This window comes from Gopherus flavomarginatus, chromosome 2 (genome assembly GCF_025201925.1).
Source record: "Gopherus flavomarginatus isolate rGopFla2 chromosome 2, rGopFla2.mat.asm, whole genome shotgun sequence".
In the NCBI taxonomy this organism is placed as follows: domain Eukaryota; kingdom Metazoa; phylum Chordata; order Testudines; family Testudinidae; genus Gopherus; species Gopherus flavomarginatus.
In genome coordinates, this window is record NC_066618.1 from 191,711,031 (window position 1) to 191,736,450 (window position 25,420).

At 43.0% G+C, this 25,420-nt stretch overlaps 1 protein-coding gene across 1 annotated transcript; it reads left to right on the forward strand.

The window, feature by feature from the left end:
- Positions 1–6,552: 6,552 nt before the first annotated feature.
- On the forward strand, positions 6,553–25,416 carry ALDH5A1 (aldehyde dehydrogenase 5 family member A1). Its single transcript, XM_050941832.1, has 10 exons — positions 6,553–6,852; positions 10,045–10,128; positions 10,731–10,901; positions 11,633–11,749; positions 12,251–12,394; positions 13,369–13,512; positions 15,995–16,153; positions 18,344–18,513; positions 23,105–23,163; positions 23,360–25,416. Exons 1-10 carry the CDS (start codon positions 6,553–6,555, stop codon positions 23,563–23,565), a joined length of 1,554 nt encoding a protein of 517 aa, XP_050797789.1. The 3' UTR covers positions 23,566–25,416.
- Positions 25,417–25,420: the final 4 nt, after the last annotated feature.

A 25,420-nucleotide genomic window follows, 5' to 3' on the forward strand; every position in this document is an offset into this window, starting at 1 on the left:
ACTACAGGCTGGAGGCCAATGTTAAGTGCATTGTCATTTGTTAATCCGGAAGTTGGACACTGGTTTCAACCAAGACCAGCAAATGCTCACTATCTTTCTGCAAGAAACTCAACTGACTGGTTAGAAGTATGCAGTGCAACAGTGAAAGACTCAGCACTTGAAAAAGTGAAGAACTCTCTTACCGCATTCAGAAAATGTGCATACATAGGTGAAGAATGCACCAATGGAAATGGGTGTCAAGCATTAAGTCACTGCCTATGTTATCTTGATATCAGTGGTAGATCAGTAGATGAATTTCTAGATGTTCAGTTTATAGAGACACATCGTCTGCATCTCTGACAACCCACATCTTGGAAGGGTTAAATGCTTATCAATTGAACCCGAAACAGATGGCTGCATGTGTATTTGATGGAGATTGCAAACTTCTCTGGAAGACATAGTAGAGTACAAGCTTTGCTCAGAGAAAAGTGTAACTCTAATCTCTCCAATACACACTGCAGAGGTCATCTACTACTAGCACTAGTACAAGATGCAGAATCTTCAATAGGCATTTAAAAAGCTATAAACTTAATGTCTTCATTATACTCTTTTTCAGCAAGAGTCCAAAAGGACTGAATGTCTTGGAAAATATTGGGACAGAAGTTCAAATTAGTCCATCCTGTGAAAATCAACTGGCTTTCTCATGAGTGATCCTTGGCTGTTGCCTTAAAATTACTGCAACCATTATTATTGGCTTTGGAAAGTATCTGCCAAGATGGGATGGATCTAATTAGTGAGGCTAGTGGACTACTTTTGCTACTAAGTTCAGAGAACACAATCACCATTCTGTCTTGTAAGTCTACTGTTGAAACCATTTGCGTCATTATACAATGCCATCTAGGCATCTGCTACAACAGTAATAGATCTCTGTCCAGCAATGGAAGCTACACTTGGATCAATCTGAGAGATATCTACTGAAAACACACTGGAAGAAGCAAAGACTTCAGTTCAGAAGTTGACTAATTAGGACACTTATATTAACTCCTTAAATGAAGAAGACTAAGGGTACTTCTGTACTACTCGCCGGATTGGTGGGTAGTGTTCGATGTATTGGGGATCGATTTATCACATCTCGTCTAGACGCGATAAATTGATCCCCGAAATGACGCCCGTACTCCACCTCAGCAGGAGGAATAAGCGGAGTTGACAGGGGATCCGTGGCAGTCGACTTGCCACCCTGAGGACGGCTAGGTAAGTCAAACTAAGATACTTCGACTTCAGCTATGCAAATAGAGTAACTGAAGTTGCATATCTTAATTTGAAACCCCTCCCCCCCGCTAGTGTAGCCCAGGCCAAGTAGTGTTTGTTAAGCCAGCTCAAAAAGTAAAGTACACTGACTCAATTCTTACATCTCTACAACTTTTGGATTCCATCAACCTCTACGTAGCTTTTACAGATGCCTATCTTATAAAGCACTGACAGTTGAGTGGAGTGAGGCACTAAAAGCAATGAGGCTGCCACGTGATCAGGACAGAATAGAGAATTTGAACACAGAGTGGAATATCATATGATGAATGAATGTAGATTTGATTTCAACTTCTTCTTTATCATCACTAATGGTTTGATCCAATTTTTGTGCTATGTTTCCTGGGATGAAAGAAGTAGGAATTCATCTCTTTCTACTTCCAGTCACAACAGCTACAGCTGAGTGTTCTTTTTCCTCATTGAATAGAATTTTGTGTTCTGAAAGAAGTCGCCTTCTGCCTGATCATGAACATATCATGAAGGACTGGAAGTATCTAACACATGAGAAGCCACCGAAAATGAATGCACTGCATTTGAGAAGTTAATTAACAGAGTTGTGCAAAATTACAACAAGAAAGATGTAGATATAGTACAGTGGTCAGCAACCTTTCAGAAGTGGTGTGCCAAGTTTTCATTTATTCACTCTAATTTAAGGTTTCGCATGCCAGTAATACATTTTAATGTTTTTAGGTCTCTTTCTATAAGTCTATAATATATAACTAAACTATTGTTGTATGTAAAGTAAATAAGGTTTTTAAAATGTTTAAGAAGCTTCATTTAAAATTAAATTAAAATGCAGAGCCCCTCGGACTGATGGCCAGGACCCGGGCAGTGTGAGTGCCACTGAAAATCAGCTCGTGTGCCGCCTTCAGCACGCGTGCCATAGGTTGCCTACCCCTGATATAGTGCTTCATAGTAGGCTTGGCTAGCCAACTCTAATTTGTGTGATGATTTAAAAACAAGAGTTAAATCTAATAAAATGATCATGAAATATTTTTCAGTTTTTACTATGGTGCCATACAGCCCACCTTTGTCCTAACAGTCTCACACCGCATCAGTCCTTGCCTCTCTTCCTGTATTTTCGAATACATACCCTAATCTCAATTTCTGTGGAAAACACTGCAGTGAAATATTTTTTCTGTGCGATATTTGTTTATATCACATTCTGTCAAATGCAGTATTCAGCATCAATTATCCTCTTAATGTAAATAGCAAGGTAGGTTTATTTTGCTAGGCTGCTTCACTGGCTCATTTGTTCATGGGAGAAGCCTGAACCTCTAAAGAGCTATTCACCTCAGCAAAAACATCAGACCAGTTTTTCAGCAGAACTCTTTGCCTCCCCACTAAGGTTTGTCTGAGTTCGAAATCCTCAGTAGCAACAGTTATAATTATCCTATATCATGTTTTATAGAGATCATGAGCACCTTACCAACTGCAGGCTCAGTTATGACTCTAAAGCTTGAGCAATGGTGTTAGGGTGACCAGATGTCCCGATTTTATAGGGACAGTTCCGATTTTTGGATCTTTTTCTTATATAGGCTCCTATTACCCCCCCACTCCCTGTCCTGATTTTTCACATTTGCTCTCTGGTCACCCTAAATGGTGTGGAGGAAGAGAAAGTGGTGCATCTTCATGCAATGGTGGTAGGAGCGGTGTCTGTTCTGGTGGAAGACAGGGGAAGCCCTGGGGCCACCAGAAGCACTGGGGAATGAGGGTTGCCGTCACCATTACAGAATAAGTGTAGCAGCACACACGCCACACAGTGCATTGCTCTTCTGGGGTGTTCACTATAACTGGCAGTGCCTTCTATCCCTATCCGTTTGCCATCAGGGAATTTAGGCAGCAGCAACATTATGGTTTCCACATGCATGGGAGTGTAAGGGGGAGGGAGAGGACCTTTGGGTCCACTTTTCGCCTCCACCACCACTAATGCCTCTGTGTGATGGCAGACATATTTTGACCCTATAATAAATAGATAAGAACTGCTTCTGCCAGGAAAAATTTCAGATGAGCATAGATGGTCCTCAATAAGGGAAATAGGAAATCCAAAATACTTGTCTCACCTTTCTATCCAGCCCCCAGAGAATAAAATGTAGCTGCATGGAGACAAACCCATCTGGCTCATCTTTACCCTACAGACTTCAAAATCTGTTTCTGAACAAGCCCTTTCATCTCCAGTGAGATATTACCCCAGGAGCTTGCTGAAATCTACGCTCCCTTTGATCAGAAACCTTTCTCAGTCAAGGCAACAGGACAAGTGCATTGCTGCCTGTGACTGCCTGCTGAGTTGACGAACTGTAATAGTCAGAGATTGCACCAGCATAGAAGTTTATTGAAGGGGAACCCTAAGGAAATTAAGAGTTTAAATTATCCTCCACATGTCCCGCATCCCACTACAAGGAATCCAGACAGGGGTGTTTGGAAGCTGAACACTTTATGCTTCCATCCCACATCACTGTCAAGTTTTAGCAAATTAGGACAAGTCAGCACATAAGAACAACCATATGTATCAGTAACTGCTAATGGTAACAATTCACTACCTCTCCTGCTACAGGTAGCACATTCCTACAGACAGCAGTTTCTTACACTATAGGGTGTGTGAAACTCCCATCTGTAGGAATTAGCTACATCAGATAGTAGTTTTTAGCAAAGTAGGACAAGTCAGCAAATAAGAACAACCTTAGGTTCTTGGTGGTGATGGGGGAATTTAACTACCCAGACATTTGTTGGGAAAATAATACATCAGGGCACAGACTATCCAACAAATTCTTGGAACATATTGGGGACAATTTTTTATTTCAGAAGGTGGAGAAAGCTATTAGAGGAGAGGCTGTTCTAGATTTGATTTTGACAAATAGGGAGGAACTGGTTAAGAATTTGAAAGTGGAAGGCAGCTTTGGTGGAAGTGATCATGAAATGATAGAGTTCATGATTCTAAGGACTGGTAGGAGGGAGAACAGCAAAATAAAGATAATGGATTTCAAGAAGACAGACTGTAGCAAAACTCAGGGAGCTGGTAGGTAAGATTCCATGGGAAGTAAGTCTAAGGGGAAAAATAATTGAAGACGGCAGTTTTTCAGAGAGACATTATTAAGGGTGCAAGAGCAAACTATCCCCCCGTGGAGGAAAGATAGGAAGTATGGCAAGAGACCACCCTGGCTGAACCAGGAGATCTTCAATGATCTAAAACTCAAAAAAGAGTACTACAAAAAGTGGAAACTAAGTCAAATTACAAAGGATGAATATAAACAAATAACACAAGTATGAAGGGACAAAATTAGAAAGGTCAAGGCACAAAATGAGATTGAACTAGCTTGAGACATAAAGGGTAACAAGAAAACATTCTACAAATACATTAGAAGCAAGAGGAAGACTAAGGACACGGTAGGCCCATTATGCAACGGGGGGAGGGGGGGGAACAATAACCAAAAATGTGAAAATGGAAGCGGTGCTTAATGACTTCCTTGTTTCAGTTTTCCCCAAGAAGGTTGGTGGTGACTGGACATCTAACATAGTGAATGCCAATGAAAATGAGGTAGTATTAGAGGCAAAAACAGGAAAAGAAGAAGTTAAAAATTACTTAGATAAATTAGATGTCTTCACATCACAAATGCCTCCTCAAGTACTCAAGGAGCTGACTGAGGAGATATCTGAGCCATTAGCAATTATCTTTGCAAAGTCATGGAAGACAGGACAGATTTCAGAAGACTGGAAAAGGACAATTATAATGCCAAGCTATAAAAAGGGAAATAAGGAAAACCCGCGGAATTACAGACCAGTCAGCTTAACTTGTGTACCCAGAAAGATAATGGAGCAAATAGTTAAGCAATTAGTTTGCAAACATCTAGAAGAAAATAAGGTGATAAGTAACAGTAAGCATGGATTTGTCAAGAACAAATTGTATCAAACAACCTGATGATGTTCAATTATAGGATAACAAGCCTTGTGGATGGGGGGAAGTGGTTGAGGTGGTATATCTTGACTTTAGTAAAGTTTTTGATACTGTGTTGCAAGACCTTCTCATAAACAAACTAGGGAAATGCAACCTAGATGTAGCTACAATAAGGTGGGTGCAAAACTGGTTGGAAAACCGTTCCCAGAGAGCAGTTATCAGTGGTCCACAGACATGCTAGACAGGCATAATGAGTGGGATCCTGAAGAGATTAATTCTGGATACGTTTCTGTTCAATATCTTCAACGATTTAGACAATGGCTTAGAGAGTATACTTATAAAGTTTGTGGATAATACCAGGCTGGGAGGGGTTGCAAGTGCTTTGGAGGATAGAGTTAAAATTCAAAATGATCTGGACAAACTGGAGAAATGGTCTGAAGTACATAGGATGAAGTTCAAAAAGGACAAATACAAAGTACTCCATTTAAGAAGGAACAAACGGTTGCATGCATACAGAATAGGAAATGCCTTCCTGGAGTACTGTGGAAAGGGATCTAGGGGGGTCATAGTGGATCACAAGAAAAATATGAGTCAACAGCATAATGCTGCTGCAAAAAAAGGGAACATAATTCTGGGATGTATTAGCAGGAGTGTTGTAAGCAAGACAGGAGAAGTAATTGTTCCACTCTACTCTGTGCTGATTAGGCCTCAACTGGAGTATTGTGTCCAATTCTGGGCACAACATTTCAGGAAAGATGTGGACAAATTGGAGAAAGTCCAGAGAAGAGCAACAAAAGTGATTAAAGGTCTAGAAAACATGACCTGTGAGGGAAGACAGAAACATGATAACCATTTGCAAGTACATAAAAGTTTGTTACAAGGAAGAGGGAGAAGAATTGTTCTCCTTAACCTCGGAGGATAGGACAAGAAGCAATGGGCTTAAATTGAAACAAGGGAGGTTTAGATTGGACATTAGGAAAAACTTCCTAACTGTGCAGGTGGTTAAGCCCTGGAATAAATTGCCTAGGGAAGGGAATTTCCCTCAGTGGAGGTTTTTAAAAGCGGGTTGGACAAACAAGTGTCAGGCAGGAATGGTCTAGATAAGACTTCCTCCTGCCATGAGTGCAGGGGACGAACTGCTATCTAGGCACTTCCAACATGAGGTAGCAGTTTTTTAACAACAGTAGTTTCTTACAGCCCTTTGCATACCGGTAACTGTTCGAGCAAGCACAGGGCCAGGCCTGCCAACTGGGGAGCAGCTGGGGGCTCCCGGACTGTGCCGCACCCAGCCCCGGGGCCGACCGCTGCAGACCGCCTGGCTGCCAGCAGAGCCCCGCCCGGCCCCTCGCTCCCCCCGGCCCTGCTGCTCGGCGGCCATGGCGACCTGGCGGCTCCCCCGGACCCCGCTGCTGCTGCGGGCGGCCCACCGCCTGCTCCCGGCCCCGCTCCGGCGCAGCGGCTCCGGCCCGGCCCCGCCGCGGCTGCCCGGCTCCCTGGTGCGCTCGGGCGGCTTCGTGGGAGGCCGCTGGGTGCAGGCGGCCGCCGCCTTCCCCGTGCTGGACCCGGCCAGCGGCGCCGAGCTGGGGCAGGTGGCGGACTGCGGCGTGGCCGAGGCCCGGGCCGCGGTGAGAGCCGCATGGGAGGCCGGGCCCGGCTGGAGCGCGGCCCCCGCCAAGGTGAGAGCCCCGGGGGGCGGGGCCCGGCCCGGCCCGGCCAGGGGAGAGCCCCCGGCGATGGGGCAGACGGGGAGAGCCCGGCCCAGGGGAGAGGAGCCAGCCCCATGGAGCGGGGGCCCGGCGGGGAGCTCTGGCTCTGGGGGAGGGTGGCTCCTGCTGCAGCCGGGCCCCCCTGGGCGAGCGGGGCACGGCAGGGCCTTGGCAGAGTGTGATTTACGCTCCAAGTGCGCCCAGAGCACGGCCGCGTCTGAGGCTGTGAGTCTGCAGCAGAAGCAGGCTGGCTGCCCCCCTGGTGGGCAGAGCCCCGTGCAGGGTTGGGGCCTGCCTGCAAATGCTGCACAGAGGGGACTGCGCTCAGATAAAGAGCGACAGCGGCCTTGATTCAGCTGCCTCTGTTCTTGTGGGTGGTGTATCTAATCCCATACTTCGCCTAGAAGCGCCGTGGGGCTGGGACTGGTGCCTTGCAGCAGCATGCGAGCCAGGGAGGTTCTGACAGGCCTCTAGGTACTGCCTCTAATAGGTCTGTCGATATGAAATACAGAAGGAGGGTTAGTGGAGGCTGTTAGTAGGTGGTGCTTTAAATTTTAAAACTGGCTTGAAGGCCACAGGTCACCTTACACATACGTTAAAACAGTGGTTCTCAACCAGGGGTACAGGTACACCTCTGGGGCTACACAGAGGTCTTCTAGGGGGTATATCAACTCATCTAGTTATTTGCCTAGGGAAGTCAGTAAAGATTAAAATTTCATACAATGACTTGTTTATACAGATCTATACATTATACGCTGAAGTGTAAGTACAATATTTATATTCCAATAGCTTTATTTTATAATTATATGGTAAAAATTAGAAAGTGAGCAATTTTTCAGTAAAAGTGTGCTGTGACATTTGTATTTTTATTAGGGCTGACAAGCGGTTAAAAAATTAATCGCGATTAATTGTGCAATTAAAAAATAATCACAATTTATTGTGCAACTAATCACATTGTTTAACAATTATAGAATGCCATTTACATATTTTTGGATGTTTTCTACATTTTAAAATATATTGATTTCAGTTACAACACAGAATACAAAGTGTACAGTGCTCACTTAATATTTCTTTTTTATTACAAATATTTGCACTCTAAAAAACAAAAGAAATAGTATTTTTCGATTCATCCAACAACACAAGTACTCTAGTGCAGTCTCTTTATCATGAAAGTTGAACTTACAAATGTAGGATTATGTACAAAAAATAACTGCAATCAAAACCGAAACAATGTAAAACTTTAGAGCCTACAAGTCCACTCAGTCCTATTTCATGTTCAGCCAATTGCTCAGACAAACAAGTTTGTTTACATTTGCAAGAGCTAATGCTGCCCACTTCTTGTTTACAATGTCACCTGAAAGTGAGAACAGGCATTTGTATGGCACTGTTGTAACCAGCATTGCAAGATATTTACGTGCCAGATGTGCTAAAGATTCATATGTCCCTTCATGTTCAACCACCATTCCAGAGGACATGCGTCCATGCTGATGCTAGATAACAATCCAAAGCAGAGCTAACCGATCCATGTTCATTTTCTTCATCCTAGTCATGCCATCAGCAGAAGGTTGATTCTCTTTTTTGGTGGTTCAAATTCTGTAGTTTCCACATCAGAGTGTTGCTCTTTTAAGACTTCTGAAAGCATTCTCCACACCTAGTTCCTCTCAGATTTTGGAAGGCACTTCAGATTCTTAAACCTCCGGTCGAGTGCTGTAGCTATCTTTAGAAATCTCACATTGGTCCCTTCTTCGTGTTTTGTGAAATCTGCTGCGAAAGTGTTCTTAAAATGAACAACATGTGCTGAGTCATCATCCGAGACTACTATAACATGAAATGTATGGCAGAATGCAGGTAAAACAGAGTCGGAGACATACAATTCTCCCCCGAGTTCAGTCACAAATTTAATTAAATCATTGTTTTTTTAAACGAGCATCATCAGCATGGAAGTATGTCCTCTGGAATAGTGGCTAACACATGAAGAGACATACGAATGTTTAGCATATCTGGCATGTAAATACCTTGCAATGCCAGCTACAAAAGTCCCATGCCAACACCTGTTGTCACTTTCTGGTGACATTGTAAATAAGAAGTGTACAGCATTATCTCCCATAAACGTAAAGAAACTTGTTTGTCTTAGCAACTAGCTGCACAAAAAATAGGTCTGAGTGGACTTGTAGGGTCTAAAGTTTTACCTTGTTTTGGTTTTGAGTGCAGTTATGTAACAAAAACAATTCCTACATTTGTAAGTTCACTTTCAAGTAAAGAGATTGCACTACTTGTATGAGGTGAATTGAAAAATACTATTTCTTCTACCATTTTTACAGTGCAAATATTTGTAATCAAAAATATAAAGTGAGCACTGTACACTTCGTATTCTGTGTTGTGATTGAAATCAATATATTTGAAAATGTAGAAAAACATCCAAAAATATTTAATAAATTTCAAATGGTATTCTATTGTTTAATAGTGCAATTAAAACTGCGATTAATCACAATTAATTTTTTGAGTTAATCGCGTGAGTTAACTGCAATTAATCAACAGCCCTAATTTTTATATCTGATTTTGTAAGTAAGTAGTTTTTAAGTGAACTGAAACTTGGGGTGCACAAGACAAATCAGACTTTTGAAGAGGTACAGTAGTCTGGAAAGATTGAGAGCCACTGCCTTAGAAAAAGTGTTGTTTTTTTTTTTAAAGCATGTCCTTCTGTTCTCATTAACTGTTTTCTAAGCAAGTAGTTCTTTTCATACATCTAAAGCATGTGAAACTGGATTCCTCAAGAAATTGAGACCAAGGGCTTATTAGTTTCAAAAGAGGTAGACCTGTACACAGTGGGGAGAATATATATATAAAAAAAATAAAATACACACACACAGAAATAAACATTCATGCCTGAGGATATAATCTACCAATTAACTTGAGGAAGAAACTTCCACTCTGGAAAGATTTTCCTCTGAAGCACCTGGTGCTGTCAGAGACAAGTTACTGGCATCACTAGTCCTCCAATACAATTTTGAATTCATGTCATCCTTGCTCAGTTACCTTTTTTCTGTTTGAACAGCACATATTCGCTTATACGTAAAGTATGAAGTTAATTCAGTATAGTAACATTTTTATCTGTGTTTAAAACAATGGCAGCTTTGCTAAAATATTTTTTTCCTTGCCCAGGAGAGAAGTGCGTTGCTTCGCAAATGGTACAGTTTGATGATGGAGAATAAAGATGACCTTGCTAAGATAATTACTGCAGAGAATGTGAGTTTTACATGTAAAAATGTACTAATTTCAGCATCTTTCAGGCCTCTTTGCTAGCAAAGGACCCCTTTGTCAACAAAGGATCTTATCCTGAGTGTTAGTATGCACCCACAACTCCCAGGCCTCAAGCAAGAAAGATAGATTAGCTACAGAATTTACCATGTAGGGCCTGATTTAAAAAGCCTGTTGAAGTAATGGGAAGACTCCTATAAATCCTTAGCTCAGACTCTGTCCGAAATGTATGTAACCTGGAATCAAAGTGCCATTTGCGGTGCCTAGCACAATGATGAGGGCTTCTAAGTGTCATGGTTATACACCTCTTCCTCGATATAATGCTGTCCTCGGGAGCCAAAAAATCTTACTGCGTTATAAGTGAAACCGCGTTATATCGAACTTGCTTTGATCCACCGGAGTGCACAGTCCGCCCCCACCCCCCGGAGCACTGCTTTACCGCATTATATCCAAATTCGTGTTATATCGGGTCGCATTGTATCGAGGTACAGGTGTACAAATAATAATAAGAGTAAAAATAATGACCTATGTGACTTTTTTCAATCACTTTGGTCTCTTTGAAGTATTTCTGCATTGTGATTTAATCATAGGGGAAGCCTCTGAAAGAGGCACAAGGTGAAGTTCTTTATTCTGCCTCCTTCCTGGAATGGTTTGCAGAAGAAGCTCGTCGCATTTATGGTGACATCATTCCACCTTCTGTGAAAGATAGAAGGCTCTTGGTGCTGAAACAGCCTGTTGGAGTGGCAGCCATTATCACCCCTGTAAGTGCAGCTGAATCTGTCAGACTGATTAAGGATTAATTTAGGGCTTTCAGCTCAGCTCTGAGAATAGGGGAAGCAGAGACCGCCATTGCCCAGGAGAAACCCCCACTGAATCTCCTTCCCTCCACAAAAAAGAAGGGCCTTTTTCTGCTCCCCACTCATTTGTTCTGGCTGTGCTATACATCCCTGCATGGCCATGTAGGACAGAGCGCAGGCTCTGGATAAGATATGAGAAAGTTACAGCACTAGTCTGGATGTGTTTCTTCATTGAGTTAGTATCATGAGACAAATAATGGCGTCTTCATACTGAAAATACATGTCATGTTTTTGGTTTTCATGTTCCTAGGGGTACACATTTGTTTCCTCATATCTTTTTTTCTCCACTTACTCTTAGCAGTAGGTGCCCCCCCAAAAGGTTGAAGTTTTTGAGTTAGTATAGGCAGTACCAGTTTCTCACTGATATAGAAATCTCTCTGCCATTTAATTACTAGAATTTTTAGAGCATAAGATAATTGGTAGTGGCATTATATACACCGTCTTTTATAAAGGCTACCTCTTCACCCCTTTTCAGTTTTTGAAAAGTATTTAATTGTGAAAGTAAAGCAAACTCTCATTCTTATACAAGGTTTGTTTTGATTCTTGCTGGAAGTTGCAAAAATAGCCAGTTATTTGGGAATAGAGGGAAGTATGCAGCGTTTCTGATTTTTCATTGTATATTTCTCTCCACCTAGTGGAATTTCCCCAGTGCTATGATTACACGAAAAGTTGGTGCAGCTCTGGCAGCAGGCTGTACTGTGGTGGTGAAGCCTGCAGAAGACACACCATTATCAGCATTAGCACTTGCTGAGGTGAGCTTTTGCGCTGGTATTACACTGGCAATGGACTGTATCTTACAGTAGCAATCTGTAAACAGGAAATGAAGTGGCATTCAACCATAATACTTGGCCACAATCTCACACTGAGAGAGTACAAATGTATTCTGTTAAGCAGGTGGTTTAGATTTAATAGTTACCTTTAAAATAAATAAAAACATTGGAATATATTATGGGCATAGTACAAGTATCTTCCACCATTGGCCTAGCTTTGCAAAAGACAGGTTTAACTTTGAATATCTTTGCTTTACTTGATGTCGGCAACAGCCTATTTGTGTGTAAATAGCAATGCCAACATGTAATGTTTATGGGGCCCAATATTGTGAAGTGCTGAGCACCCTCAGCTCTCATTGACTCAGTGCTTATGTCTTCAGAGCAAATTTACAAATACATGTATGAATATAAAAATATTACCTAACTGATCCTTATACAAAGTATATTATTTTGTAACTGCATATTCACTGTTTCTCATTGCAGCTTGCAAACCAGGCTGGAATTCCAGCAGGAGTATATAATGTTGTCCCTTGTTCCCAAAAACAAACCCCAGCTGTGGGGGAGGCTCTGTGCACTGATCCTTTGGTAGCAAAAATATCTTTTACTGGCTCCACTGCTACAGGAAAGGTACATGACAAGACAGTGAATGTTTGAAGGGTTTTTATTGAAAAGCAAGGGGAAGTGTTTTGAGGAGAGAAATGTGTATATAGAACATTTTCCTTTGGGGTGGTTCTTCCTCACACTGCAACAAACTTTTTTCCCTTCTGGCTGTTGAGTGCTTCACGCAAATCCCTGATCCTGTTAAGTACTTTTCCTTGAATTGCTGTCCATTTAATCTGGTATCTGTTGGCTTTTTAGAGTAGTGGTAATGTGCATCATTGCAGTTTGTAACACGATGAAGAGCAGTTACTCAGGAAAGTTCAGCTCCAGAAACTGCTGTTTCAGGTTATGTGATGACTTAACTCTAATGGGAACATGTTAGAATGTGCTGCTCAGTAATGAAGTGCATTACTGAAAGAGGGGAAGGGTTAATGAGGTGAAACCTTTACTTAAGGCTAGATTCTACTCCCTTTACTCTGCGAGTAGTCTCATGGAAATCAGTAGGACTATTTGAGGAATAAGATACTAGTGTGTGGGTTAAGATGGGTTAAGATTCCCCTTAACAAGGAAGGGGCATTTTCTAAAATGGTCTGAGGAGGAATGGGATGACAGCGAGAAGAGGAAAATTTTAAACTGGATATTAGGAGAAAAATCTTAACAGCAAGTTTTATTAAACTGTGGAATGATCTTGCAAGGGAAAGTAGAAGAAGCTCTTCCTTGAGTTCTAGTTAAATAAAGGCTGGACAAAGTAACTGGATGAAATCTTGGCCCTATTAATGTCAATGGGAGTTTTTCCATTGGAGACTTCAATGTAGGACGGGATTGCCTGCTTTGGGAAGGGAATGGAAAAGAGGGACTATTGGCTCTGTGATGAACTTGTAGGTTCATTATGGGAGGTCACCCTCCACCAGAGTTAGTTCCCCCTGCCTCTAAATTCTGATTCATTAGTGAACTGATTACTTACACACTTATCCTATTTGGTGTCTGCTGCATACATGTAGGTACTGCTGCATCATGCTGCTGGCACCGTAAAGCGGGTTTCCATGGAGCTCGGAGGACATGCTCCATTTATAGTGTTTGACAGCGCTGATGTGGACCAAGCTGTTTTAGGAGCTCTGGCTTCTAAATACAGAAACTCGGGGCAGGTGAGAGAATTTTTTTTTTTACCTTGCCTATTTCACCTTTTGGAGCATGAAAGAGCCATATTTTTTGTGATTAAGCTATTTTTGCCTAACTTTATTTGCTTGTGAAAGGAAAGCTGCTGGATTTACAGCCCTAGACTTCAAAGTCCCCTGTCCACTGAACAGATAAAGCACAGATAGCGGCATTATCATGGCAACGCAGTTCAGTCATTACCTATAGTATTGAGAAGATGAGTCTACAATGCCAGTTTAGTGGCCTCTCTGCTGAAACTGCCAACAAGGGTATCAGTTGCAGATGATTTTGTCATATGGACATTTCATAGGCAGTAAACCCACATGAATTCCTGAAGAGTGGGAACAGAGTTAAGACAACTCTCAGGCCATTAAAGCAGACATTACAAAGTGTATTTAGCTCCATTTAAAATTAGTGGCTCATAAGTTTTAGGCAACCAAACCTGTTTGTAAGGATGTGCACCTAATCCTGTATTCCTTGTGCCCTTAGGATGCCCAGTGGAGTTAGTGGTGTGCAAGGAACGCAGGAGAAGTCATTTTCAGTAGTGACACGTCCCCATATCCCTTTTCCTGGAACCAGTAACTTCTCTGTCCCCTACCTTAATGACAAACCTGAAATCCAGCCTCTGTTCTGGCACCAGGTGCCCCTTGTTCAGTTGTGTGTAATCAAACTTGCATTGGAACTGAGGGCTGTTCAACCCCCTTTCTCAGAGGATTGAACTGTGTTGTAGCTTAATATTCAGATAATTGAATAAGGTACATTCAGGCCCAAAACAGAGGCTTCAATGGCAGCCACTAGCCTGAATACCAGTCACGAGTCTCGAGTGCCAGTGGTTAGGAACCACTCTTGTAACCAAGTCAGGTCCCATACCTGAGTTAGACATATACAAAATGGAAATGAGGGAAGGATGAGCAATAGCATATGGTGAAAGTGTTTAACCAGATGGAAAAGTTTTTAAAATCAAGTTCACTATCCTTAACCATTCAGTATCTGTGCATATGTGTTCAGGGTTAGTTTATAAACGGTACAAACAGTTTAAGATAAAGAGATGGAAATAATTCCTCCTTTACGTGTCAACATTCAGTGTTTCTCCCCAGACACAGTTGCTGTCATTAGCACCTAAACAGAGCGTGTACAGCTCACTAAATTGGTTTAGAGCCAATCCTGTAAGATCTTAGTCAAGCGGGAAAAAAACAACCAACCCCTCACCTGTCCTGCACTCTCTACGTTGCTTTAAGTGTTAATTATATCGGCAGCATCTTGGGAGAAACAGTGAATGGTGTTGTGTGCCCAGGTTGAGTTTGCAAGGCTGGCAGTTCAAAAACGCTTCTCTGCTTATATATGGAGCACGTTTGATTATGAAAATAGTTTGGAGACAAACAAATGTGGCAAAAATCTATCTGCCATTTTTAGAGTTACTTTTCAGAGTAGTTGGCACTTACATTGGAGTTCAGTGCACTTGGCATCATTAAAGACAATAGTTGTTTTGAGGTGCACACTGCCTAGAAGATGTGGAGAAGGCACATGACTGGTGTGGCTTAGTAGTCATTGACCTTGCAGAAGAAGCAAGTTTTAGGTGAATTTTGAAAGGGGCCTGATTAGCATGAAATAATTTCACTAGTCAAAGTGAGGGGACAGCATGAGAGAAAATGCAAAGACTAACTTGGGAGAAGGAAATGAGTAAAGTAATGAGGCTGGCTGGAATCTTTGTTAGACCAAAAGTGGTGAATGGGGACATGACAACATGAAACAAGAATCGAGATATAAACCAAGACAGAGCCGTGTAGGATCTCATATGCAAGGGTAAAGAATTTAGACTTGATGTAGAAAGTTACCAAAGGGATTCAAAGGGGGATAATGCAGTCTGACCTGCAAAGGAATATTATTTTAGCAGTTATGTGTTGGAGAACATCAAGCAAGAGGTTGTAGTAATTAAGGTAGCAGGAGAGAAGGGTGTGGACAGAACAAAGGGTCAGAGTGAACAGGTGTTCTTCCCCCCAACCTACAAATCCAACTTGTAAAATTCAGACTCTCCTTCTTCATGTGGGATTTGGCTATCTTATCAAAGACAACAATAACAAGATAACAGAAATGTCAGCTCCTACCTTGGCTTAGATGTGGAGTCTGCTACTTAACACACATCCCATATCCTTTGATTAGAGAATAACTCTCACTGCACCTCCCTGGTATCCTGGTAGATACATGTATCAGAGAATCAGCAGCACTCACTTAACCTTTTCCTAGCAGGATCCACACTTGCTAACAGGGTGGGGTGTTTCAGGGAAACACTTCCAGTTTGTTAGTGTTTGATTTTCAGAGTGTTGTAATGAGAGAAGGGCAAACCTTGGTAACAGCCTATGTAGGTGAAGAGAAGGCATGGAAGGAATTGTAATGATAATCAGTTACTGTTCTGTAAAAAGTGGAAACAGCACTAAGCTTTGTCTTTTGTTATTCTTTCATGTTTGTTTTCAGACATGTGTTTGCACAAACCGTTTTTTGGTGCAAAAAGGGATCCACGATGCATTTGTGGAAAAATTTGCCAAAGCTATTGAAAGAGAGCTACGTGTAGGAAATGGATTTGATGAAGGAACTACCCAGGGGCCATTAATTAATGAAAAAGCAGTGGGAAAGGTATGTGTATATGTGTGTGTATACATATGCTGATTTCACTTTTGAAATTGTAATTTATATTATTAGGAAGTATTAAACACATTGTATACCCAGTTTTGTCTAATACCGGTTTTGTAAGACTATATTTCTCACTCTAACTGGAATGGTCCCTTACAAGATATGCTATTTACTTACGCTAAACAATCTGTTCCACCTTGCATTTTGCTCTGATGCTGAGCGTACCTTTCCCAGATCTCAAGAAGAGCTCTGTAACAAAAGATATTACCTCTCCCACTTTGTCTCTCTGTATTTGCAGAAAATATTCTCTCCTCAAAGCCCACAATGATATGAACAGGAGTAATTATAGCCATCATTGCCTTTTTAAACTAGGAAAAGAAAAGGGAATAATCTACCATGAGCAAACCTTTATTCCTAATTATATTCTGATTGGTATTTTTCTGGAGAACATTTGCAAAAGCTTAACAGACTGTGGGAGTTGTATTGGGTGTATTCATGTCTCTAGGTAGCATGACAGAGTTTTTGTTTTGAACAGTCTGTTTTTGCATATAAAAACAAAGCAGAAAAACAAATTAATGCTAAAACTATTGAGGGCTCTGAATGTGGAGGGTGACTTTTAATTTTGTTTTGCATTTGTACTTTTTAGGTATTTTCCTAAAGAAAAGTGCATTCTCATTTATATAAGTAGTTGAAGAATCTGAATAAATGTATGTTAAGTGGCACTGAGGAGGAGTGGCATTGCATTTATTTATTAGATGATGATTTTTTATTCCTAATTTGTGTGAAGATGCTTCAGCCCACTAGGTGCCTATCAGCATCTTTAGGTGCCTAAATATCTTTGAAAATCTGGCCCCATCTCCTTCAGCTTTTTAGAATTAGTAGAGTTCATCTTCTCCCACGTGGGGTTTTTTGTCTTATTGTTCATAGATTGGAAGAGGAACACAAGCTTTCCAACTTTTTCAACTCCCAGTTGGTTTCTTAATTTGGATGAACTAATCCAAAGGAAGAAAATATATTCTCTGCCCCAGCTGGCTAAACTGAATCCAAAAGTAAAATAAAGGAAAAAGGTTTTCTGTATAACAGGAACTGAAAGTACTTGTATTAGGAAAAATGTCAATACCACCATTCACTCTGTTGTAAAGATTGAAAATAATATAGATATTTAATGCACCTTATGACATTGACATATTTATAAAGCTTGAATTGACCCCAATTCTGTTTACATTTTAAAAAGTAGTAGTCTTTAACTTACAAAAATTTGCAGATGAGTCACTCATATAAAGTAGGTTTTTTTAATTAATCTTTTTAAATGATTTGAATAGATTGTAGTAAGTTTAGGCCTTACTGTAGGTTACCATAAATTCAAATTGTTTTTAAAAATAAAAATCTGATTTAAATTTTTAAAAAATCCATGTTTTAAAAAGAAATCATCAGTTTTTGTCCACTCTGGCTGGTGTTCATAGAAGTTTGTTTAAAGTGCGTTCTGTCCATGTCAGAGTATAGATGGAGATATGGTCTCTCCACTCCCATCTTGAAAACTTGCTATTGTGGGCTAGTCTACACTGGGAGTGCTTTAACATGGCTTGTGTAGTCGTGGCAGAGCTCTCCCAGCACTCTAAAAAAACCACCTCCATGAGAGGCGCAGCTCCCAGCGCTGGAGCACTATCTACACTGGCGCTTTTCACACCCTTGAGCGAGAAAATTGCAGTGCTGTAAATTGCCAGTGTAGACAAGCCCTGAGATAGGATAGTTTTCTTCTGTCAATAGATAAGCACTACACGGTCTTTTGTATCTCTCTCTGACGATGCTGACCATGAATGTGTGGCCCTGATCCTGCAAAGACTTACACGTGTGCTTAACATTATATGCTGCCATTATTTCCTTTCACTTCAGCAGGACTAATAAATGTCCGTTAAGTTAAGCATGTGTGTAAATCTTTACTGAATTGCAGCCCTGTATTGCAAGTGATCTGGTGTGTAAATCTAAAATTCAGGTTAAGTTCAGGAAGAGAGATGAAATTCAGCAAAAAGGGAGGTTTTAAGCAATGTCTCAGTCCTCTAAATAAGGTGCAGCATAAACTCCTTTTGTCTAATGCCCTGTTTAATTTTGGGGAGTCTTATGTATTCAAGGAAAAGTAGACCAAACCTTTACCCTAAATGCTAGCTTGAGTATCTCTTATTTTGCTCATCTCAGGTGGAGAGACACATTAGCGATGCGGTTTCTCAAGGAGCATCCATTGTGACAGGAGGGAAACGACACAGCTTTGGAAAGAATTTCTTTGAGCCTACTTTGCTCAGCAATGTCACAACAAATATGCTTTGCACGCAAGAAGAGACATTTGGTCCCTTAGCACCAGTTATCAAGTAAGATAATCCATTCTTCAGATTAACATAGAGTTTAGTAAACTTCAAAAAAATATTTATTTCATGTGAATAATTATACAATCTGCATTATTATACAGATTTTGTTTAGGTCTTTTAGGCTTCTGGTGAGATTAACTCACTCACTCTCTCTCTCTGATTTTATTTTTTTGTAAAATGGCACCAGTTTAACGAGGGAGGATAACAGTAAAGACCATCAATTTTCATACTCCTTTAAGGGACTTGAGAGCGTTTGCATTTTGTCACATGACCTAATAGTTCTCTGTTTCTCTGATCCAAAGTACACTTGGGACAATTTTTCCTCTCTTGCAGTCTTTTTCTCTGAGATCTTTCTCCCGCGGGCGCCCCCTCCCCCTCCCCCAGTATGTTTGAACCTGGTAGGACTCAATGGGGGGAAGATTTACTAATCTTTCTCAATAGTGAGGTCTTGTCTAGACAAGGAAGTGAATGGCGTGTTTAAACCACATTAGTTGACAAGTATTAACACATTTTAAAATTTCATGTAACTCAAGGGAAATGGCAAAAGCACCCTGGCTTGAGACTGAAAATTAAATAATAAACACTAGAAATATACCAAGGAGAACAAACCTACATTCACTTTGTCCCATTGGCAGTGAGGCTGCTTCTCAGGGTTTGGCTACACTTGCAGATGTGCAGCGCTGGGAGTTACAGCTGTCTTCGTACAGCTGTGTAGGGAAAGCGCAGGAGTGTGGCCACACTGACAGCTACCAGTGCTGCAGTGTGGCCACATTTGCAGCATTTGCAGCGCTGTTGGGAGTGGTGCATTATGGGCAGCTATCCCACAGAGCACCTCATCCCATTTTGGCGCTGTGGGTTGTGTGAAGGGGGCGGAGGGGGCAGGTCATTCTGCTTCCTGTCCCAATGCCCCGTGATGCATCGCTTCACATCCCAGCAATCCCTGTTTTTCCGTCCACGTTTGGTGCCATCTTGACTCTCTCAACGGTTTCTGTGCAGCGCGATTTCTGTGGGAAATGGAGCCTGAACTGCTGAGGAGTATGCTGACGAATCTCACCAGCACATCACATTTGGCAGTTGAGCTTTTCCTTATGATCCAAAGTGATGAGGAGTCCGACGATGATAGCGAGTCGCCTGACATGTATGACACTAAATTGCTTGTGGCATTCATGGAAATGCTCAGCACCATGGAACACCACTTTTGGGCTCAGGAAACAAGCACTGAGTGGTGGGATCACATCGTCATGGAAGTCTGGGATGATGAGCAGTGGCTGCAGAACTTTTGGATGAGAAAAGCCACTTTCATGGGACTGTGTGAGGAGCTCGCCCCCACCCTGCAGCACAAGGACATGAGATTGAGAGCTGCCCTGCCGGTGGAGAAGTGGGTGGGTATTGCAATCTGGAACCTGGCAACTCCAGACAGCTACCGATTGGTCGGGAACCAGTTTGGAGTGGGAAAGTCGACCGTTGGAATCATGTTGATGCAAGTTTGCAGGGCCATTAATCGCATCCTGCTAAGAAGAACTGTGACTCTGGGGAACGTGCAGGACATTGTGGATGGCTTTGCACAAATGGGTTTCCCTAACTGTGGAGGGGGGATAGATGGGACGCATATTCCTATTCTGGCACCACCCCACCTAGCATCCGAGTACGTTAATCAGAAGGGGTATTTCTCTATGGTTCTCCAGGCGCTTGTGGATCACCGTGGGCGTTTCATTGACATTAACACAGGCTGGCCTGGAAAGGTGCATGATGCACACATCTTTCAGAACACTGGCCTGTTCAGGAAGCCGCAGGCAGGGACTTCTTTCCCAGACCGAAGATCACAGTAGGGGACGTCGAAATGCCCATTGTGATCCTTGGAGACCCCGCTTACCCGTTAATGCCTTGGCTCATGAAACTGTATACAGGGAAGCTTGACAGGAGCAAGGACCGGTTCAACTACAGGCTGAGCCGATGCTGAATGACTGTGGAGTGTGCTTTTGGCCGTTTAAAGAGGCGCTGGTGATCTCTGTATGGGAAGTTAGACTTGGGGGAAAGCAGCATCCCCGCGGTTATATCCATGTGCTGTACCCTCCATAATATTTGTGAAGGGAAGGGTGAAAGATTCGGTCAGGCATGGACCTCCGAGGTTCAACGCCTGAAGACTGAATTTGCACAGCCAGAGAGCAGGGCTACTAGAGAGGCCCAGCACAGGGCCTCAAGGATTAGGGATGCCTTGAGGGAGGAATTTGAGGCTGAAAACCAACAGTAATGTTTGGTGCCTTGCACAGGAGTGAAGTGCAGTGGTTACAATGTTAGTAGGAATCTGTGTTTCCTAAGCTGATTTGCAGCGCCTGTTTCTTTCCTGGACTAAGGTATCTTTGACTTTCTGCAATAATAAAGACTGTTTTCAAAGCCAAAAATTCATTTATTGAAAAGAAAATAACTTTATTGACAGACACACAACATTTTGGGAACCTAAAAGGGCAGGGGGGTGAGGTGGGGAACTGTACAGTCACAGGTTTGAGTATGTCCTGTCTGGAGTGCTGTGCAATGACTTCTGCACTTCAGGATGCCTATACTGCATGGTGATGGGGGTTGAGTGCAGAGGGTAAGGGTCGTAGTTCTCAGGGCTGGTTGGTGAATGTACAGGTGTTGGAGGCAGCTGGTGGTGGTAAGTACTTGGATGCTGGGGAAGGGGGTTTTGAACTGACATTGAGGCACAAGGGAAAGAGCTTTGGGACGGGGCGGGGAGGCGATGCTGTAGTGCTCTGCCTGCATGGCTATGAGCGCCTGGATAGAGTCCGCTTGGCGCGCCGGGATGCTTATCAGCTGTTTTGTGCTTTTCTTCCTGGCCGCTGCGCTTTTCTGGCGGATCCTGCTTTCCCTTTCCCTCCAGTCCTGCACTTTTTGATTCTCTGTGACAGAGTGATCCATAACTGCTTGCAGTATGTCTTCTTTGCTTTTTCACGGCTTCTTCCAGAGGTTTTGGAGTCTTTGAGCTGTTGATAACACGGGCAGCCGAGATCTCAAGGTTGCTTGTGAAAAGGCAAAAAAGGCAACACTTTACAGAGGCAGCATTGTTTATATCAGACAGTTATTCCCACACAGTGAAGGAGCAACATTCTTCACAATAGCATAATTTTCCCATACCAAAGAGAGCGCACATAACCCACAGGAGCCCCAAAATGGTGAGTAAGGGGGACTGATAACTTCAGGGCTGTACTATCCTCAGGGTTTCTGTGCGTTGGGGAAAGCAAACAGCTGCAGGGGGCATCTACGCTGAACAGTCTCCCAACATTTTCCACAGGAGTTGATCCTGGAAGATATCTCGCTGCTGCGGGTCAATTGGGAAGAGCCGGAGGGTCTTCTACAGCAATGCGGATTCCACCCTGGCCCCTATGCAGCTTGCCTGTGTCTTGCAATGGTCCCCCCACCCCTCGTGGCACAGTGGCATGGACGCGTTAGCCTGACTGGGAAAAGGACCACAGTGGCTCTCCCAATAAACTTGCGCAAGCGTATTGCCCACGCTATTCCACATCTAGGCATGCATGCAGCCCTAACCCTCCCTCCTCTCCCGAAAAATTTCCATCCTGAAAATACAAGCCGCTTACCGGGAACCCGCTCCTCTGTTTGTCCTCCACCAAGTACCGGCTGCTGCGACTGGCTACCTTCCTCCTGGCTTGAGAAGAGCTCCTGACTGCATGCTTCCTGGGACTCCGGGGTGTCTCCCCCAACCCCAGTACCCTCACTCTTTGTTTCCTCCTCCTCCTCCTCCCCCCCCCGAAGTGTCCATTGTGGTTCTCGGATTGGCAGTGGGGTCACCCCCAAATATCGCATCCAGCTCTTTGTAAAAACGGCAGGTCGTGGGGGCAGCGCCAAAGCGGAGGTTTCCCTCGCGGGCTTTGCAGTAGGCACTCCACAGCTCCTTCGCTTTAACCCTGCACTGCAGCGCATCCCGGTCATGGCCCCTTTCCAGCATGGCCCTTGATATCGGCCCATAGATATCGTAATTCCTACAGCTGGAGCGCAGCTGGGACTGCACAGCTTCCTCCCCCCAAACACTGATGAGGTCCAGCAACTCGCCATTGCTCCATGCTGGGGCTCGTTTGGCGAGTGGAGGCATGGTCACCTGGAAAGATTCACTGATTGCACTCCACACCTGGCTGAGCAAACAGGAAGGGGATTTTTAAAATTCCTGGGGCATTTAAAGGGCGGGTCACCTGAGGCCAGGGCAGTAGAGTTCGAACTGATGAGCAGAGTGGCTGAACAGGCATTCTGGGATACCTTCGAATACCTCTGGAGGCCAATAACAGCGCTTTTGGTGGCCACACTGGCGAAGTAGCGCTACATCCCCAGCGCTGCAGTCGTTATTCCCCAGGCCGAGGTGGAATACAGCCAGCACTGTAGCCAGGGGGATACAGCGCTGTATGTGCCTTGCAAGTGTGGACAGTGAGTGAGTTGCAGTGCTGTAAACCCACCACCAGTGCTGCAACTCTCCAGTGTAGCCAAGCCCTCAGTATCCAGAGAACAGGAAGGCAGTAAAGATTACTCCCCCCCCACCCCGCTATGTTGATTGCAGATCTCACTGGTATCTGTTTCTTTATATTGGCAGGTTTGATACTGAAGCGGAAGCTGTTGCTATAGCAAATTCAGCCAATGTGGGTTTAGCAGGTACGGTCTCCCTTTTCAGACAGATACACCACTCTGCAGCTACAACCTTGAGCTTAGTGTTGCAATTGCATGAGATGAAGAATTTCATTTTGATTATTTCTGTTTGCTAATAAGCACCTTCCCCAAAACCTTCTGCTGCCATGTCCTTTTGATTTTTGTTCTATTTTAACAATATATTTTTACATTCATGTGGCAGGATATTTCTATTCGCAAGACCCAGCCCAGATCTGGAGAGTTGCAGAGCAGCTGGAGGTTGGAATGGTTGGTGTTAATGAAGGAATAGTGTCCTCAGTGGAGTGCCCTTTCGGCGGTGTGAAACAATCTGGCTTGGGACGAGAAGGTTCAAAATATGGTATTGATGAGTACCTAGAAATAAAGTATGTGTGTTTTGGAGGCTTATAATAATTTGCAAAAATTGCACAAATCCACAAAGGCCTGGAAAACAATGGCCTGATTCAGGTGGACTGTCTATATATTAATATGGCTGTTATCCTCTTCAATTCCAAGTAACGCTGTTGTGTGAGTAAATGCAGAGAGAGGTGTTTCATGTAGCTCTGTGCTGACACTTGTAAAACATGAATATTACTAGTTACGTAGATCTAGTTAATACCCAATAGTTGGATGTCAGTGCCTCTTTGGTGGTGGTGGTGGGAGGGAGCAGGGAGCAATAGCTTCTGTTATTTGGGTTACCCTATGTAAACAGGAAGAATTTGGAGATTTGAGCATAATGAAGATCATAATTCCTGTTCTGGAGGACACCGGCAATTCCCCTCAGCCGTCTCTCCTAATATTCAAGCATCTGTGTAGGGAGTGGAGAAGGGTGGGGAGTGTAGCCTGTCCTTCATGGTTTTGTGCCAAATACGCACTTAATTCTCAGCTTGCTAAGGCTGTTATATAACTTTTTCAAATTGCTTACTTTTATTACAGTTTGCAGGAGAACTTGGTGCTTGTGAAGGGGAGGAATTAGTAGTAATGGCTGGAGCAGGCATTCTTACAGGCTAGTGCACAGCTGTGTTAGTATGCAACACTGCTAATGGCATCACTACTTGCTGTTGCAGCTTTGGCCCTCTCCAGAGCAGACATCTTAACTTCTGCCTAAGAGCTTAGTCGTTTGAGGAACAGATACACAACCTGTGCTACCACATAAACAAGGGTTGTAAGTTGCAGTAGTCTGTATAAACTGATTGCACAATGAATCAGTGGAGCTTGGGGGATGGCTAGCTTAGTGTATGGCAGAGGAAGGCGAGGACTGTATGCATGTTGCAGGGACATTCTGCTGAGCTGTTCGGGGTGGGGGGCAAGATTTATGTAAATGAGCTCCACATGACAATACAAATGCATTCATTCCCCTGTGCAAGACCAGTATGACGCCATCTGGAACAGGTAAGAGGATGGTCATCAACATAAATGTTGCCAACTAACTTTTTCAAGGAGTACTTTCCTCCCACTCCTTCAAAGAGCCACTTTAGCTTGCTCAGCTACAGATCCTCAGCAGGCTGTACTGCTCCTGCAGCTTTGTGCCTTAAATACTGACAGGCCCTGGATTGGGCTCCTTGTCACATGGGCAGATGTCCATTGCGGAGTGGAACAAAACCCCAAACTCATCTAACTTACAACCTACTAAGGATTGTATAGGTCTTCAGAGGTAGACTTCGTATGTCATCCCCTTAGTCCAAGTAGCCTCAACTGAAAGCATCATTAAAAGGTGATGTAAAAGTTCCTTAATGTGAAGCAAATAATGGTGCATTAACATTATTTTGACCTAAAATAAGCACTTTGTTCACCAAACTAAACTTCCTCAGAAGATCCTATAGAAAATTTTAAACTGGCTTTTCAGAGGCTGGGAAGTAGAAGTTGTGTGTTTTTATTTTTTGGCTAACTGCTGTTTAGCCAGACTTTTACATTTAATTACAGAATGAAAGTGAGCTGGCCGCTCTCTCTAGATGAATGTACCCTGTCAAATAGGCAAAGGTATTCAATTAAACCAAGGTAGGGGGAAATTATTTTTGGACTGACACTTAGGATTAACAGAAAAGCAAGGTGGAGCAGAGCTTCACAGAGCCTTCTCAAGCGCACATAGAGTAGTGTTGATTGCTACTCAACATTTTAAATGTTTAGATGATTTTTGTATTACACTGGGTGTGGCTGGAGCTCATTCCTTACTGTCTATGTAAAATGCATGAGTGCATTGTGCTGAAGTGATGCCACAAACGGGGTTTGGAAAGGACACTCGTTGCCCTTACAGAAGTCCCTAATG

Bases quoted from the DNA above. Each gene is read 5' to 3' on its own strand.
- ALDH5A1 (XM_050941832.1), top strand. From the start codon at position 6,553: ATGGCGACCTGGCGGCTCCCCCGGACCCCGCTGCTGCTGCGGGCGGCC. The intron at 6,853-10,044 runs GTGAGAGCCCCG...TTCCTTGCCCAG, and splicing joins GGAGCGCGGCCCCCGCCAAG to GAGAGAAGTGCGTTGCTTCG. The intron at 12,395-13,368 runs GTACATGACAAG...GCATACATGTAG, and splicing joins GCTCCACTGCTACAGGAAAG to GTACTGCTGCATCATGCTGC.